The sequence below is a fragment of the Oncorhynchus mykiss genome, chromosome 4, assembly GCF_057628025.1.
Source record: "Oncorhynchus mykiss isolate SJ-2025 chromosome 4, ASM5762802v1, whole genome shotgun sequence".
NCBI lineage: Eukaryota > Metazoa > Chordata > Actinopteri > Salmoniformes > Salmonidae > Oncorhynchus > Oncorhynchus mykiss.
The window spans coordinates 11,281,040-11,300,000 of NC_143025.1; the positions used below are offsets into that span (position 1 = coordinate 11,281,040).

At 41.0% G+C, this 18,961-nt stretch overlaps 2 protein-coding genes and 1 long non-coding RNA gene across 7 annotated transcripts in view; 2 read left to right on the forward strand and 1 right to left on the reverse strand.

The window, feature by feature from the left end:
• Window positions 1–881: 881 nt before the first annotated feature.
• calcb (calcitonin related polypeptide beta) lies at window positions 882–6,489 on the forward strand. 4 transcript variants are annotated; one of them, XM_090230760.1, is made up of 5 exons: window positions 882–1,110; window positions 2,068–2,159; window positions 3,078–3,212; window positions 3,948–5,141; window positions 5,895–6,489. In XM_090230760.1, exons 2-4 carry the CDS (start codon window positions 2,074–2,076, stop codon window positions 4,135–4,137), a joined length of 411 nt encoding a protein of 136 aa, XP_090086886.1. In that variant the 5' UTR covers window positions 882–1,110; window positions 2,068–2,073; the 3' UTR covers window positions 4,138–5,141; window positions 5,895–6,489.
• On the reverse strand, window positions 5,890–15,362 carry LOC149983905 (uncharacterized). Its single transcript, XR_016495577.1, has 3 exons — window positions 15,224–15,362; window positions 8,711–8,899; window positions 5,890–5,932 (listed from the first exon to the last, which is right to left on the reverse strand). It is a non-coding gene; the product is annotated as an uncharacterized LOC149983905 (long non-coding RNA).
• A 32-nt stretch (window positions 15,363–15,394) lies between these two features.
• Window positions 15,395–18,961, forward strand: part of LOC110521283 (protein inscuteable homolog) — a 77,929-nt gene continuing 74,362 nt past the window's right edge. Inside the window, exon 1 of one of the 2 annotated variants that reach the window (XM_021598740.3) lies at window positions 15,395–15,830. The gene's annotated coding sequence lies outside the window, so the exon portion shown is untranslated. The remainder of the gene's footprint in view (window positions 15,831–18,961) is intronic. The other variant, XR_016495575.1, reaches the window with a different exon arrangement.

The following is an 18,961-nucleotide window of genomic DNA, read 5'->3' on the forward strand; positions in this document are numbered from 1 at the left end:
ACAAACAGTTCTGTAATTGCTTTTGAAAAACAACTGTCTTTGTCATCAGGGATTCTGCAATGATTCCCTTTTGAAGTCCACTTAATTTATCCATTGAAGAAGGACATGGACTGGGGCAGGGATAATCATTATAACACATTAGCCATGTTATCATGATTCATACCAATGTTGTCTTTTGGTATGTGGACTAGGTAACTTGTAGATGAATAACGTAATGATGAACTCTTTATAAAACCTGTGTTATATGCGATAACCCTGTGATCATTGAGACACAGTCATACTCATTAACTCAGATTACATTAGAGGAGTTCAAAACCATGATCAAATTCCACATTTTTAAAAATCTTAATTGTATAAAATAAGGACATGAAAAAATCATATTCTTACGAGTTGAAGTTGTTGCAGTGATTGTATTCATGATGGTAATACATGCTCTTTTATTTAACTGCTCAGATAATTGTAAACCTTTTTGAGTAGAACAATCGGCCGCATTTGAGTTTCAGCATGACAGTGGAATTGACTGGGGTACTTGATCCCTATGTCTCTTGGTTGAGTAGCACCAACCTAGGAGTGGATGGGACCGCAGTATACCTTCATTCCCAGCAGATGGCCCTGCCTACTAGTACTTTGCCGTGGCTTATCAATTTGGCATTTGAAAAATAGCATGCGTGTAACATTTTTGGAAGCCTTTAATATATTTATTACGAGGGATGGTTGCCGTGGCCATTCATTAGATTAGCTCCTGGTTAATTAATGACCTCAATGGAAATTTGGATATCAAATTGTCCAAATGACTGGTGGATTTTGTGAATGGAGCACTTAGTGACTAAAGAATGACGTCATTGCAAAGCCATATCCCTTATTAGCGTGCCAAAAGTAAAGGGTGTCATCCGATTGGCTCGCAGGAGCATCTTAGTGACGGGATTGGCCGACGGGAGATAATTAAACACCTACACAGTCAATGCACAAATGCAAGCAGTGGATATATAGGCTTGTGCATTGGTACTGTGTGCTACAGATCCAAGAGTTGGTCTTCAAAGTGAGAGAAGTCAACTTAGGCGTTTCCTACAAAGCTATATATTTTTTGGGGCCCGGTTACTAACACAAAAGGTAAGTGGAGAACTTGAACCAGATCCACATGGTGGAGACTGTGTATTTGGATGGTAGGTTGACTTAATGGGTTGTGTCTGAGGACTCTGTAACTCGGTTGGATATGGAGAGTGTGGACCTGCATTTTGGCGCAGTGTGATGTGATGGTGACGGTGACGGTAATGGGATTGTGATTGAAGTGTGGCCGTAGGGGTCACAACTCTCCTTCAGCTCTGTGGTGGAGGCAGAGCAGAAAAGATGGAAAGAAAGATATGAGAGAGCGAGAGAAAAAGTGAGCAAGGGTGAGTGAGAGACCAAAGAGTAAGAGATGAAGATAAAGAAACAGTGAGTAGAATGGAGAGAGAGAGAGAGAGAGAGAGAGAGATGGAGTGCTTGTGTGTGAGAAAGTGGTGGCAGCTCATTACACTAATGTACTGGTCCTACCCTGGGAGTTGGCACGCTGGCTGGAACCACTATCCCCTCCTCACAGCGGCTAGCTAACGCTACGTCCCCTCAGTTAGCACCAACCGACAGGCTTGGACCCCCATCATTCCTGGACACGCCAAGGGCTCCTACTCAGAGAACTACCACTCCTGTCCTGTCCTGTGCTGTACCCAATATTGTGAGACTGGAGGAATAGTTTTCTCCATGGAGAAGAGTAGAAGCTGTTTGGATGGAAGGTGTCATGGGGAAACAGAAGGATGGATGGATATGCAGCTTGAGAGATCAGTGCTACTGAACTGAGCTAGTGCGTTAAAGCTGAGTCTGCTGTCAATACATCTTCTAGTAGCTCATTTCAAACTTAACGAAGGAATCCTTTAACCAACAGTTTTATTGTGTTACATTAGCCGTATAATGCTTAATCTCATTCTGGTAAAGGTATGCTGAATGTTTTTGTGTTAGCGACCTGCTTCTCTCATTGTCACATGTAAATGTTAATGTAATTGCGTCACTGATGGGACTGTCTCTTTGCTGTAGGGGACCATGGTTATGTTGAAGATCTCTGCTTTCCTTGTTGCCTATGCCTTGGTCATTTGCCAGATGTACAGCTCACAAGCAGCCCCCACCAGGTGAGCCCGACGGACATACAGAAATGTAAAAAATGACACTCATACATGACACGAGCACACACACACACACTTGTGTAATCTGACATGAAAAGATGGATAGGACGTGCTGCCATATATAACTGTATTATTTAAGAATGAAAATTATGAGTTACATTTTTTTGGGGGAAATACTTTTTCTGTGATAAAAGTTACATAGTACACATGTTTTGGTCTGTAAATTGTTGATTTTTGAAACTGTAAGAAACACATCAAAGTGAATATGTTCCTTAACCAATATCCCAGAAGTGCACTCCAGTTAAAGGGACAGCAATCCATGCTTAGGTTAAGTTTCCCTGGCACTGTTTCCACATGCTAACATTGCTGAGCATCACAATCAATTTGAAATACTTTTGGATGATCTGATCATGATACACGAAAAATGCTAATATCGGTACCATGACTTGAGTGGGATTTGTGCCACAAATGCTAAAATGTTAGCATGTGGAAACAGTGCCAGGGAAACTAAACGAAAGCATGGATTGCTGTCATACCTGCTTAAAGGGTAAGGAAACAAATGTGTAATTTTTTAATTTGGCTGAACTATCCCTAAAAGTGTAAAGGGGACTGTAATTACGTTTGCAGAAAGAAAAAAACACCACACAACAAGAGTAATTTAATTTAGGAGAGATGAATGAGGCCTGTAAAAACATCCAAGCCACTCCCCGTTATAAATCTGAACTAGGTCCACGTCAGCCCTTTTAGATGGACTACTCTTAGCAGATGACTATTTTCCATGTTGGCTGGGGTCCATTCCAGTCCCACATCATATCTTTAGACTCAGTGATGCTCTGAGGATATTTTTCTCCCCCAGGTGATAACTCCAGTTGAGTTTTTACACTGATCCCTGTGCATCACCCATCCCCTTTCTTCCTCCTCTAGAACGGGCATAGAGTCCATGACAGACCAAGTCACGCTCACGGACTACGAGGCACGGAGGTTACTCAATGCCATAGTCAAGGAGTTTGTGCAGATGACAACTGAAGAGCTGGAGCAGCAAGTGACTGAAGGCAATAGGTACAGACAACTGTTTTTTCTTCCTGCATTTCTAACAGCCTGAGTTTGCCTCTTATAGCTACCAATTAATGGACTGATGCTGAATTAAACGTGATGCTCAGAATTGATGGTCAGAGCTACTTTTATATTACCTGTGTGGAGAGACGTCTTCTAGCCACCTGCCGTTTGATTTAATCCATTTGGAGGTATGTGCTCAGAGGAATGGTTACTAACTCTATCTCAAGGACAGAGGTCCAGATCCTAATCCCTCCCAACTGATTCTCTGTCGTAACCCTCCCCCACATGGATAAGTTTGACATTCAGTTATTTGAATGGATGAATGTTAACAGTGTGTTTGCCTGCTGCAGATATTATATTATGTCCAACTGGATGGATAAGTGCATGGTCTCAATTAGTGGAGATGGAAAGAGTTGCATGACAACAGGAAGCTACCCGTTCTGTTCTGTTTGGGGTGATATGAGGGTGGGTGTGAAGATACAATGAAGTTGGAGCATGGGGGTTGAAGCATGATATTTTGGAAATGTTAATTTCTTGCCTATGACAGCACGTCTGACAATGCATTGTGTATGAGACATGCATGAATTAAAAGGGGATGACACAGTACTAACGTGAGAGAGAGAAAGTGTGTGTGTGTGTGTGTGTGTGTGTGTGTGTGTGTGTGTTGGAGAGTGAAACCTGCATGGGTCCCGCTACTATGAGCCTGTTTTCTGCATGTTTGTCTCTCCCCTCTGACAGCATTGAAAGACCCCTAACCAAGCGCTGCTCCAACCTCAGCACCTGCATGCTGGGCAAACTGTCCCAGGACCTGCACAAATTACAAACGTTCCCCCGCACAGACGTGGGCGCGGGCACGCCTGGCAAGAAACGCAGCGCGCCCGAGAGCGAACGCTATGCAAGCTACGGGGAGACACTTGACAGCATCTAACCCTTCCTCCTGTTCCTCCTGTTCCCACTCTTTTTCACTTTTAATTTGAATGTCCTCCTGGTTTTAAATCTCTGCATGTGGATTTTGCCTGCTTGACATTAGAACAGATTTCCCATCGCAACGCCCCCGTGACTTTTTCCCTTCTTCTTTTGATAATTCCTTCCCCCTTTCGGCAGAGAAGGACGTTTAGACAATCGAAATGAGAACTTATCTAAAAATGACAATTATTCAAAAGAATGACTCGATGTATAGATGTTTTTTTTTATGAGTGTATATTCATATAATTTGATTGCGTTACAAATTCCTCAAATCTCCAAATACATGAGAGATAACGTACGTAATATTCAACCATTATAAATGGTTTCTTTATGCGGTTCCATGTTTCTTCTTCAATAAACCTATTTTTATACCAGGAAGACTTTTACCTTTTATTCTTAAGAAATGTAATGTTAGTACTTGTTTATTTTTTGGAACTTTCTGACTCTTCCAACAACTGCATTCAATATTTGTTGAATTGCAGTATAGAATAAATCCTAGTTATAATCGCAGTTCCAATATCCTTGAACTGTCTCTAAAACCCTCACCAAGACTCAAGGTAAGAATTATGACCAACTGAACCATTCTAACGATCAAACATTTCCAGAGACTATATTAATCCCCTGTCTACTTTTATGTGTGTAATAGTGCACTTGTGTAGACCATCTGTGTGTGCTTGAATATGTGTATGTTTGTGAGTGTCTGTCATGAGTGTGAACACGTGTATTGTATGTGTACGAGGTGCGGAGCAGGGCCCACCATTAACCCTGTCTCCATTCCTGAAGCAGCATTACAACACAGAAGCGAGCCTGTAACACAGCCACCTGCGTGACTCACCGCCTAGCAGATTTTCTGAGCCGGTCGGGGGGCATGGGCAACAGTAACTTTGTCCCCACTAACGTAGGCTCTAAGGCTTTTGGCCGACGGAGGAGAAACACACAGATGTGAACATTACAACAACCTTCAGGGTGAATATTCCTCCTCCTCGCTGTCCTTTCCGTCTATGTTCTTTTGGCTTTATTTCTATTCTCTAGCTTTTAGTGAAATGCCTGACATGACCAATGACTGTATATCTGAATGAACAAAACCGTCGATCACGTGTGAAGACTCAATAGACATTTGAAGACAAGAAAGCCAGTTAGGATGGTGTCTCGTGTGGTTGATTTATGTAGAGATAACATGCGCAGTTTGAGCTACTCCAGGAAGTGATGTTGCAGGCTAGTTCAGTGTTGCCCCCTCTCATTGAGTATCTCAAGTTCAAGGCCGACCGGGGTACTGCAGGCTGCCATTAGCTACTATAGAACATTATCCTTATAGCTTATTCTGTATGTCCAAGGACATACATCTGGTGTAATAGAAGCAATTATTAGTTCCATGATTGTCTACAAAATGTGTATTTATTTACACAAGGATTGACTACAAAGATTGCCATTTTCCCCTTCACTAGAATGGGGGACCCTGTTCTCTGCAAACAATGCCTGCAATACCGTGGTCGGCCTTGAACTTTGTGGCTTCAATGAGAGGGAGCATTAGAAATTATATATATATTTTTTAAATTAAGATTTTACATACAGATGATTGATTTCCTGTGTTGATGAAAAATAATTGCTTGGTCTTCTTGTTTGCTCAGAGGACTTAAGTTTTGTGACTGACAGAAGGTGCTGGGCACTAAAGTTGTTGACTTGTCTGTTCTTTCCCTGTTCTTCTCTCTTCCCTTTCAGATGTTGACCCTCCTTAACGCGATGACATCAGAACATATCTGGGAGAAAACAACAAAACAAACAGAAAAAAAACACTGGCTTTTATTATCCACTCTCCCACAGTCTACACAAATAAACCCCTTCAGATTGTAGGACTCCTCTCATTCCCATAATGTTATGAACCTTTCATTTTGCTTTTTGCAAATGACAGCAACCTACATTCTGTACATTGACAGCTGAATCCGATTCCTTTTTTTTATACATTAAATTAATTTGAAATGAATGGAGAAAGCATCAGTGCTTATTTATTATTTATTATCTATTGTCTTAGAGCACATTTGTACCATGTGACCCATTTGCCCTGTCACTCATATACCCCCTGTCCCCATGGCAACTGTGACCCGCAGGGATAGACATTAAAGATCAGCTTTCCCTTGGCTCCCTCACAACTGCTGTCTTGTGCCTTGATGTAAAACACTTTACATGACATGATTGTCCAGTATGTTTCAAGATTATAAGAAGATTACGAAGAAGAGAATGAAGATGAAAAATATTCAAGAGATTAATATTGTAACAATTGTGAATTTCAGCAAGATTAAAATGTATTTTAGATACATTTGGGTTTGGGGTACTTGTGTTGTTCTTCAAAAGTTTCATGAAATGTTTAGGTGAAGAGAGAACCGTTGCGTTGATATTATATTACCTTTACATGGGATGAGTGGCTTCAGTTCCAGACCATGCAGATTTATCTGTAACTCTGTAACCCTTTGGTCTAACACTGAAACATGTTGGGAATTCTGCAGCAAAGAAATCTGTTCTAACTTCACTGTAAACCCCAATGTGCTGTCATTACTCAAAACTTTTGAAGAAATCCAGGTACTGTTACTAAAAGTGATTTTGTAGTCAATACTCAAACCAGTGGAGTCACTGTGACCCTGTAGGGGTCCAGATTTGAATTGCATGAGCTTGACTTTTTTAAATAATGCCCTCACTGAGCCACGCGTCCAATATAATTTCCCAGTGTACCTTGCTTGCCTTTGAGTGAATTGTAGAGTTACCATCCATGACTGTATTTGTTAGTGACTGAGACATGGTTGACATTTGTCTTGTGGCCTAATTATAGTCTTTATGACAATGCCTGTCTCATAAGGTCTTATTTACCAATATAAAGCAACCTGAAACACATGGTTTGCAGACCACATCAGGCCTGCAAGTAGGGTCACAAAATTCCCAGATTTCTTAACATTCCTGATTGGAGGAATTCCTGGAACCTTCCATCCAGGCTATCTGGAAAACCAACCAGAATTTTGCAACCCTACTTGCAAGTCACATAATGCTGACTTGTGAAGTGCTGTGCAATTCCAAATTGAAATCCAACCAATGTTAAGCTATCCAATGGCTGGAATTGTTTATTTACCATCAACCTGCATAGATAATGAATATCAGGCTTATGAACAGTGTGAGGAGACTACTTAAACCATTTCAGTAATGAGTGCAAAATAATTGAACTAAATGATTGGATTAGTTTGAAAAATGTATGTTATTCATATTTTTGTAGCATAAGATTAATCAGACACTTAATATACATGCAAAAACACAGATATTAAAAGCAATCCTCAAAAAAAATCAACCTGCAGTAGAGCGTGCTCGGTAAAAAGTTAATTTGTTATTATGACTTAAAACAATTGAGTTGATGTGACTTCTCGTTTAGTTTTGAGTCAGTACCACATACATATTTGAAGTAATATTGAATTTTCATTGACTTTGAGTTGAACTTACTAGAAGCATTTGAGTAAAAAAATGCCTTGTAGTTTAGTGCACTCCACACCTTTCACACTGTTCTAAACACACACAACTTATTCATCTGGTTCGGTGACACAAAAAGGTCAGATTTTGACATTCATTTCCATACAAAATACAAACCTTTCATAGTAAATCACAAAAATGGAAACAGATAGTGTCCTATTGTCCCCAAACTAGCCTAATCCAGCTCAACGTGAAGTCTCTAAGGAGGAGAGAATTCAGGCATACTTTCTCCCAGTCACTGGCCTACCAAAATAAAGGAAACACCAACATAAAGTGTCGTAATAGGACGTTGGGCCACTATGAGCCAGAACAGCTTCAATGCACCTTGGCATAGATTATACAAGTGTCAGGAACTCTAATGGAGGAATGAAATGTCATTCTTCCATGAGACAATATATCATTTGGTGTTTTGTTGATGGCACTGCTCCAGAATCTCCCATAAGTGTTTAATCGAGGTGAACTCTGTTGACTACCACAGCGTATAGTTTTCAAGCTCATCAAACCATTTAATGACCACACTTGCCTTGTGGATGGGGGAATTTACATCATATGATGGGGGGGGGGGGGGGGGGCATAGCCATGGTAGCCAAAATAATGGCCTGCCCAGGATTTTTGTACATGACAAAGTATATTGAACGTTAATTGCTTAATTAACTCAGTAACCACACTTGTGTGAAAGCACCTACTTTCAATATACTTTGTATCCCTCATTTACTCAAGTGGTTCCATTATTTTGGCCAGTTACCTGCATGTTAATAACTATGTTGAAGAAAACAAACACATGAATATGAGTTTGAATAGGGCCTCCCGGGTGGCGCATTGGTCTAAGGCATTGCATCGCAGTGCTAGCTGGGCCACCAGAGATTCTGGGTTTGAGCCCAGGCTCTGTCGCAGCCGACCGCAACCGGGAGGCCCATGGGGCGGCGCACAATTGGCCCAGCGTTGTTATGGAGGGTTTGACCCGCAGGGATATCCTTGTCTCATCGTGCATTAGCAACTCCTGTGGCGGGCTGTGTGCAAGAAACACTGACCAGGTCGCCAGGTGTATGGCGTTTCCTCTGACACATTGGTGTGGCTGGCTTCCGGGTTGGATGTGCATTGTGTCAAAAAGCAGTGTGGCTTGGTTGGGTTGGGTGGTGTTTTGGAGGACGCATGGCTCTCGACCTTCGCCTCTCCTGAGTCCGTACGGGAGTTGCAGCGATGAGACAAGACTGAAACTACTAACAATTGGGGAGAAAAAAGGGGTAATAATTTAAATAAAATGAGTTTGAATAACGTTAAACAATGAAATAGAAATAGAAAATATGAATTAATTTCTCAATATAAAAGCAAAACCTAGCAAGTGTTCACTTGTTCTTGCTCAGGCTTTGAAAGCTTTGTCATTCATCATCTCAATCAGATAATTCAAGTGTAAATATTATGATAAGATTGTTTTAGCTTGAGAGGCACAAGCCTTCTCCAACCAACAAATGTGTGACCAGTTGTTTCTCCAAGTCAATGAAGGCTTGTTGGGATTATATTTTATTTCCATTTTATGATATCTATTGTTGCATACACCCACCTCAATATTGTGGAAAACTCAATTATTATTTTCATATAAAAAATATAATTACGACAGTCGTGATGGAAACAGGTAGTTTTGATACAATTTTATAAATGCTGACAGATCATTTGACATGGTAGGGTCCTTTTGTGTCGCTAAACTTAATCATGCGAGAAATGGTGGTGGAAATGCCTTTATGTGAAAATATTGTGAGAATAAGCATCATATCTATGTAAAATTGGATTCACTCGATTATATGGTGTGTGGTCCTCCCACTACGACTCGGGAAACCATGCAGTTTATTTGGCTACAGATGAAATACGTTATGATGAACTTCACAGGCTGGGGAAAGTGCACAGTGATCTTGATGCTCCTTTTCAATGAATATTGAGGGTCTTATTCGGAAAGTATTCAGACCCCTTGACTTTTTCCACATTTTGTTACGTTACAGCATTATTCTAAAATTGATTCAATTGTTTTTTTCCCCTAATCAATCTACACACGATATCCCATAATGACAAAGCAAAAACAGATTTTTAGACAGTTTTGTTAATTTATTTCAAATAAAAAACTGGAATATCACGTTTACTTAAGTATTCAGACCCTTTACTCAGTACTCTGTTGAAGCACCTTTGGCAGCGATTACAGACTCGAGTCTTCTTGGGTATGATGCTACAATCTTAGCACACCTGTATTTGGGGATTTTCTCCCATTCTTCTCCACAGATTATCTCAAGCTCTGTCGGGTTGGATGGGGAGGATCATTGCAGAGCTATCTAACATCTCCAGAGATGTTAGATTGGGTTCAAGTCCGGGCTCTAGCTGGGCCACTCAAGGACATTCAGAGACTTATCCCGAAGCCACTCCTGCGTTGTCTTGGCTGTGTGCTTAGGGTAGTTGTCCTGTTAGAAGGTGAACCTTCGCCCCAGTCTGAGGTCTTTAGCGCTCTGGAGCAGGTTTTCATCAAGGATCACTCTGTACTGTGCTCCGTTCATCTTTCCCTCAATCCTGACTAGTCTCCCAGGCCCTGAGAAACATCCCCACTGCATGATGCTGCCACCACCATGCTTTGCCATATGGATGGAGCCAGGTTTCCTCCAGACGTGATGCTTGGCATTCAGGTCAAAGAGTTCAATCTTGGTTTCATCAGACCAGAGAATCTTGTTTCTCATGGTCTGAGAGTCCTTTAGGTGCTTTCTGGAAAACTCTAAGCGGGCTGTCATGTGTCTTTTACTGAAGAGTGGCTTCTGTCTGGCCACTCTACCATAAAGGCCTGATTGGTGGAGAGCTGCAGAGATGGTTGTCCTTCTGGAAGGTTCTCCCATCTCCACAGAGGAACTCTGCAGCTTTGCCAGAGTGACCATCGGGTTCTTGGTCACCTCCCTGACCAAGTCCCTTCTACCCCAATTGCTCAGTTTGACTATGCGTCCAGCTCTAGGAAGAGTCTTGGTGGTTCCAAACATCTTCCATTTAAAAACTGACCTTCAATGCTGCAGAAATTGGTTGGTACCCTTCACCAGATCTGGCCTTGACACAATCCTGTCTCGGAGCACTACGGACAATTCCTTCAACCTCATTTCCTGTTTTTTTTCTCTCTCAGACATGCACTGTCATTTGTGGGACCTTATATAGACAGGTGTATGCCTTTTCAAATCATGTCCAATCAATTGGATTTACCATAAGTGGACTCCAATCAAGTTGTAGAAACAACTAAAAAATGATCAATGGAAACAGGATGAACCTGAGCTCAATTGACTCTCATAGCAAAGGGTCTGAGCACTTATGTAAATAAGGTATTTCAGTTTTTTATTTTATTTTTTATAAATAAGCAACATTTTCTAAATACCTGTTTCCACTTCGTCCTTATGGGGTATTGTGTGTAGATTGATTAAATTGCTTTTTCCCCTAATCAATTTTAGAATAAGACACGAATGTAACAAAATGTGGAAAAAGGAAAGGGGTCTAAGTACTTTCCAAATGTACTGTAGATGGGAGAGTTTGAGGGGAGCTGAAGGGTGGGACTAAAAAAACAAAACAAAAACAAGATAACTCATGTAAAATATACTGTGTCCGTAAAATGTATATAGTATGTATGTTGTTGTCCATTAGTTTACTCCAATTAGGAGAGGGGTGGTAGGGTTAAGGGTGGTAGGGTTAAGGGTGGTGGGGTTAAGGGTGGTGGGGTTAAGGGTGGTAGGGTTAAGGGTGGTAGGGTTAAGGGTGGTGGGGTTAAGGGTGGTGGGGTTAAGGGTGGTGGGGTTAAGGGTGGTGGGGTTAAGGGTGGTGGGGTTAAGGGTGGTGGGGTTAAGGGTGGTGGGGTTAAGGGTGGTGGGGTTAAGGGTGGTAGGGTTAAGGGTGGTGGGGTTAAGGGTGGTGGGGTTAAGGGTGGTGGGGTTAAGGGTGGTAGGGTTAAGGGTGGTAGGGTTAAGGGTGGTAGGGTTAAGGGTGGTAGGGTTAAGGGTGGTAGGGTTAAGGGTGGTAGGGGGAAATAATGAAGGAAAATATATTTAAAAAAAATAAGTATATATACACTACCGTTCAAAAGTTTGGAATCACTGAGAAATGTCCTTGTTTTTGAAAAAGCATATTTTTGGTCCATTAAAATAACATCAAATGTATCAGAAATACAGTGTAGGCATTGTTAATGTTGTAACTATTGTAGCTGGAAACGGCAGATGTTTTATGGAATATCTACATAGACGTACAGAGAGGCCCATTATCAGCAAACGTCACTCCTGTGTTCCAATGGCACGTTGTGTTAGCTAATCCAAGTTAATAATTTGAAAAGGCTAATTGATCATTAGAAAACCCTTTTAGCACAGCTGAAAACTGTTGTCCTGATTAAAGAAGCAATAAAACTGGCCTTCTTTAGACTAGTTGAGTATCTGGAGTATCAGCATTTGTGGGTTTGATTACTGGCTCAAAATGGCCAGAAACAAAGAGCTTTCAACTGAAACTCATTAGTCTGTTCTTGTTCTGAGAAATGAAGGCTATTCCATGCGAGAAACTGAAGATCCCGTACAACGATGTGTACTACTCCCTTCACAAAACAGCGCAAACTGACTTTAACCAGAATAGAAAGAGGAGTAGGAGGTCCCGGTGCACAATTGAGCAAGAGGACAAGTACATTAGAGTGTCTAGTTTGAGAAACAGACGCCTCACAAGTTCTAAACTGGCAGCTTCATTAAATAGTAATTGCGAAACACCAGTCTCAATGTCAACAGTGAAAAGGTGACTCCGGAATGCTGGCCTTCTAGGCAGAGTTGCAAAGAAAAAGCCATATCTCTGTCCATTGTCTGTGTTCTTTTGCCCATTTTACCCATTTATTTTTATTGGCCATTGGTCTTAGATTTTCCTTTTTCTTTGTAACTCTAATTCCCCAAGTCCAGATATCCAAAGCTGATACAGACATACCCAAGACCACTCAAAGCTGTAATTGATGCCAAAGGTGTTTCTACAAATCAAATCAAATCAAATGTTATTGGTCACATACACATATTTAGCAGATATTATTGCGGGTGTAGGGAAATCAAATCAAATTTGATTGGTCACATACACATGGTTAGCATATGTTATTGGGAGTGTAGCGAACTGCTTGTGCTTCTAGTTCCGACAGTGCAGCAATATCTAACATGTAATCTAACAATTCCACAACTACCTAATACACACACATCTAAGTAAAGGAATGGAATAAGAATATATACATATAAATATATGGATGAGCAATGACTAGATGCAAGATGCTAGATGCTAGATGCAATAGATGGTATAAAATGCCGTAATTACATGAGGTGAGTAATGCAAGATATGTAAACATTATTAAAGTGGCATTATTAAAGTAACTAGTGATCCATTTATTAAAGTGGCCAATGATTTAAAGTCTGTAGGAAACAGCCTCTCTGTGTTAGTGATGGCTGTTTAACAGTCTGATAGCCTTGAGATAGAAGCTGTTTTTCAGTCTAGCTTTGATACAACTGTACAACTGTACTGAACAGGCAGTGGCTCGGGTGGTTGTTGTCCTTAATCATCTTTTTGGCCTTTCTGTGGCATCGGGTGCTGTAGGTGTCCTGGAGGGCAGGTAGTTTGCCCCCGGTGATGCATTGTGCAGACCGCACTTCCCTCTGGAGAGCCTTGCGGTTGTGGGCGGAGCAGTTGCCATACCAGCTGGTGATACAGCCCCGACAGGATGCTCTCAATTGGGCATTTGTAAAGGTTTGTGAGGGTTTTAGGTGCCAAGCCGAATTTCTTCACCCTCCTGAAGTTGAACAGACTCTGTTGCACCTTCTTCACCACACTGTCTGTGTGGTTGGATAATTTCAGATCGCTAGTGATATGTATGCTAAGGAATTTGAAGCTTTTCACCTTCTCCACTGCGGTCCCATCAATGTAGATAGAGGCGTGCTCTCTCTGCTGTTTCCTGAAGTCCACGATCACCTCCTTCATTCAAAAGTATTGACTCAGGGGTGTGAATACTTATGTAAATTAGATATTTCTGTATTTCATTTTCAATTAATTTGCTAACATTTCTAAACACCTTCTAAACACTTTTCCCTTTGTCATTGTGGGGTATTGTATGTAGATGGGTGTGAAAGGTTTTCAATTTAATCCATTTTGAATTCAGGCTGTAATAACAAAATGTGGAATAAGTCAACGGGTATGAATACTTTCTGAATGCACTTAGGTTCCAGGCAAAGGTGCTTTGGCAGTGAAGACTACATATGTTTTAGAAGTCTAATGTCACTGATTGTGTGCGATCGATGCACAAACAATATGTGCCCTTGGGCCCGTATTCATAATGCATCTACAGAGTAGGAGTGCTGATCTAGGATCAGGTCCACCCCCAGTCCATTCATTATAATCTAAAAGGCTAAACTGATCCTAGATCAGAACTCCAACTCTGAGAGGCTTTATTATCAATATGTGCCTTTGTGTTTTTAAGTTCCTCTATGCTTTTTATCAGCACAGAGACTAGACAGAACTGTGGATCTGTACTCCATTCCCTTCCGGCATTATAGAGGCCTCATCTGTCTTTTTATTTTTTACAGCCTTTCCGCTGTCCTCGTGCTTTCTCAGTCTCTCTGTCTGGGCTGGAAGCAGCTCCGGGGTCGTCGGGACGTGCTGGAATCAGCATGGAAATGACACAAATATTCCATATTTTGATAACTGAAGTTGAGGGCTGGATTGGGGGAGAGTTGTGCATCTTTCTCGGTAATCGATCCTCTTCGCCAATGAGAAAAAACAGACCTAATAGTGAACATCTGCATTTCATTGGGTCATTTCAGTTGGAAATTAGATGGTTCGTAAGATCTAGCAGCAAACTCCAATTTCCAGATAGAAGGATTTACCCTCGCTCCAGTTCCCAGAAACACCACCACGACCCAACTCTTGTTTAAAAAACGATGACATCAGTCAGTTAAACAGCCAGTATAAGTGAGGATTATCTTCACACCTTGCAATGTGACTCTCTCTGCCACATATAGCGACTACAAACACTTTCCTGTTGGTTATGTCAGGAAATAAGGTCAAATTTAAGAGGAAATTAGCATGTTTGCTGTCAGATTATCTGAAAATCAATATTTATTAATCCTACTCTCATGCATGCCATAAAATAGATAGATACCTTGTGTTTGTGTATGTGTGTTTGTATGCATGTTTGTATGCGTGCGCTCGTGCATACCTTCCAAATATAAAAGACCAATCATTCACTCAAACATATAATAACCATGGCTAGAAGTTTTTTCTGGACCTTGTGACCAGAGCGGGAAAAACACTGTTCCTAGCATTAACATTAGAGGCAATGCAGACTGACCAAAGCCTCCATCTGTTCCCTCGTAACACGAACCACCAGAACTCCCGTTTATATTTTGATTCCCCCACTTCTTTTTTAAAGCTCCCAATTTTTCTAGCAGGTAGTCATTTCCAAGCTGACATGCAACCAGACACACTGAAAGGCTCATGGTAAAAGTCCAGAAACAACACACTCACAGCCGACCTCCTCTTACCTTCCCAAAACCCCTTTTTCTCCTGTGACTTCTCAGAGGAAGGTAAACACCATTTTGCCGTGGCAGAAATGTGATTTCATTCTGCTGCGATAGCAAGTTCTGCCGTCTAGCTCTTTTTTTCTCCCCCTCCTTCTTTTCCCACATCTGGATCCTAGTTCCTCATTTATTTATGTAGTATGCCTTTTTTTGTGGGACTTTAAAAGTCCTTTACCTTTTTCCCTTGGCAGTTTCTCCACCAATTTGACAATTAGATTTTCACCATAACTGTTGAACTCGGCAATTACATGCTCGACCACAGAGTCTCTCCAAAATAGAGCGTTGCGGCTCATATGGCACACCGAAATAAAATAGTTTTCATGTCTGTTTGGATGGCCGCCCAGCTAAAACTATGCTCAGCCGCTTGACTGACAGAGGGATGTGGGCTTTTTTCTCCCCAAGAAAAATCTTAGGGTCACGAATCCTGACCAAAGACTGAGGCAGTTGAGCTCCCAGTTCCTCTGCGGGCTGTGAGGAGAGAGGAGGTTGCAGGGCAGGGACAGAGGCTTGTGCCTCGACAATGAAAACTCCAGGGGACACTTAACATTTAAGATGCTGACCTGAGGCTGGGGTAAGTCTGGCAAACACTCCCTCCTATTTGCTGACTGGGAGATCACATAAGATGGAATGGGGGTCTTGTGAGGTTGTCTGTACTTCTTTAAGAGACTAACTTCAATGTAACTTAATGATGGGATAAAATTGAGAGTTGTCTATTACTGCCTGGCATCTGACTAAGTCTTAGAATCATTCGCCTCATACACACACCACTAAGCTCATCAGTAGAAAGTGGAGCTCATGGCATCTTTGAGACTGTTTCTCACTGTTACTGCTGTTACTGTGTCAGTTGATACAGAACCTCTGCACTCTAAAAAATGGTGGATTAAAAACAACCCAGTGTTGGGTAAATAGTGGACAGAACACATGTTGAGTTATTTTGACCCAACCAGTTGCGTCACTTAGTTGGGTTGTTTTCTTTGAAGACAGGGTTGTGGCTTATAGTGGGGGTGTGGCTTTCAGGTAGTTATTTTTTGGCCACGTGTAAATTGCATTCCTGTTCATCATGTTAAGTTCGTACACTGCATATTTCACTTTCCTTAAATATTTTTGCACAATACATGATCTAACACCAAATTAATTAAACATCATAACAAAGTAGTAACTTTCCCAACATTGGGACATGCATAGGTACTTGATGAACTCATACTCTTGGGTACACCTCACAAATGTTTCAGTGCTCAACTTAAAGATAACAATACAACAAAACATATGAACCGGAATGACATTTACTCTCACGGGTGGCCAAAAAGAGCTATCTTAAAGCCACTCCCTTACTAAGCCACGCCTCCAGTCTTTTGATCTGATCCAGTGGCTCATAGCTCAATAACCCAGCATCAATAACCCAACAACCCAACTGAGTGACCCAACTGGCTTGATCAAAATAGCCCAACTTATGTTCAATATTTACCCATATTGGGTTGTTTTTAACCCCACATGTTTTGTTGTTGTGTGAGGGACATTTCAATGGCATCTCCCATGGCAATGCTATCATCATCTGCAGGTCCGGATATTTAAGCCCTAGTTCAAACAGCGCTCTATCGCCGCACTGAACTAAAAAATATGTCACTTTCTATTTGGAAGAGCAGAAACAGAGTGCCAGCCAAAACAATAGAGTGCGCCTCGGAATTTGTTTAATGTTTGGCAGCGTCTGCCGCTCTTTCAGTGAGGTACGGGTGAAGCACACCTCTGTTTCATACAGTGCGCCAGAGCAGTTCTTCCACTGTCCGGAAAAATGGTAATGAATGTTAATATATGTTAATTGCATGCAAATAAAGGTTTCTTCTCTACTACAACGGAATCTATTATGCCTGTAATCGACCAAAAACCAACGAGGAAGTCAGCTGCAGTTTTGAGAGCGCTTAACCGTGCCGGTCCGTTCTTATTTCTATTCAGTTAGACTAGCCATAAATTCGGCGTCTGAACAGTGCGTAACTGGAGGACTTTGTGCCTGTCTGGGGCACTGTGGAAGCACTGATACCGATATCACAACCTCCTCTTTCTCCTACGTTTTAATGGAGTAGTGAACTTTTTGATAATTCCAATGAGTCTATATATTTCAAATGACCAAATCAGCGACTGGTATCACAGTTGTAAATACGATATAATAACATTGTAACATAGTGTACCTACATTGTAATTACTCTGCATTTCTCAGCTGTTCATATTAAGCACATGCTCCGCTACCCAGGCATGGGAAAGCAGTCTCCATTCAATATTCGGGTGCATACAGATGGTCTTTTCCCCCCAGCCGCTGTCCATTTTGTAATGGGCCATTCTAAATCGAAACTGAGTTGACATATTAGTAAAGACAAGAATTGAGAATAGTCTGATGGGTGAAAATATGATCACTTGAGAACAGCGTGTGCAGCCTTGAGACAAGGAAAAGAGTGCACCTTTTTTTTTTTACTTTCTCAAATCATCAATAGCCATAAGTCCCATCATGCAGCCCATATTAGTTTTGATATCTAAGATATTCTATCAACCACAACTAAAGTTGGCAAATAACTCTAAATCTAGCATATAGGACCTGTTTCAAATAACTTTTATGCTCAACATAGCCACTTCATATGCACACTCACTCAGTAATGGGAAAAAGATGCTTTCTATTTTAGTTCAATTATATTCTTCTCACTATAAAATCATATGATATATACTGAACAAAAATATAAACGCAACATATAAAGTGTTGGTCCCATGTTTCATGAGCTATAAGATCATAAAGAACATAAAAAATGTTCCATACGTACTAAAAGCTTATTCCTCTAAAATGTTGTGCACAAATTTGTTTGCATCCTAGTAAGGGAGCATTTCTCCTTTACCAAGACAATACATCCCACCTGACAGGTGTGGCATATCAAGAAGCTGATTAAACAGCATTATCATCACACACCTTGTGCTGGTGACAATAAAAGGCCACTCTAAAATGTGCAGTTTTGCACCTTGTAAGCTTGGAGGTCTGGAGATGCTAGACATGTTTATGTTAATTGACGGTCAATTACTGTGAGACCGGGCCGGATTAATTAAAGTGCTTAATTTTAAAGAAGTTATTTGGCCACAAAACATGTAGGCATATGGGCTAGGGAACAAAAGGTGTGCTACTATGATTAAAAATAAATTTAAAAAAAGGCATGCTCTGTTTCTTACCTTACTGCACACAAGCTTGGCATCATTCACAAGTGACAATATATAATTCACAAGTGATAGGCTAATGTTGTCACCCATCAGACTATTCTTGATTTAATCTGGTCTTTACATATAGTATACTAAATAATAATTGTGTGAAATTTGTTTTGATTTAGAATAGACCATTATCATGCACCTGTCTTGAAATAGGGGCAGGGGAAAAAAATACATGTCATCTAGGCACATAGATAACGAATGGATGACGGTTTTCCCGTGGCTAATTTTCATGCCAGCCAGGTAGTCTATACTCCTGTTGTAAAGCGAAGCAATGTGCTTAATATTAGGAAAGCTAAGAAATGAATATAGTAGGCCTAGCCTATTGAAAGCTGATGGAATCCTCCTCTTTTTAATAGAGGCCATAAGAACTCTGTTTTTTCACACAATTGCATAGCCCATAGAAATGTTGAGCAACATGAGATCATGGGATCTCAATAAGTGTTTGATTAGATTTTTTGATTACAT

Bases quoted from the DNA above. Each gene is read 5' to 3' on its own strand.
- calcb (XM_090230760.1), top strand. From the start codon at position 2,074: ATGGTTATGTTGAAGATCTCTGCTTTCCTTGTTGCCTATGCCTTGGTC. The intron at 2,160-3,077 runs GTGAGCCCGACG...TTCCTCCTCTAG, and splicing joins TCACAAGCAGCCCCCACCAG to AACGGGCATAGAGTCCATGA. The intron at 3,213-3,947 runs GTACAGACAACT...CCCCTCTGACAG, and splicing joins CAAGTGACTGAAGGCAATAG to CATTGAAAGACCCCTAACCA.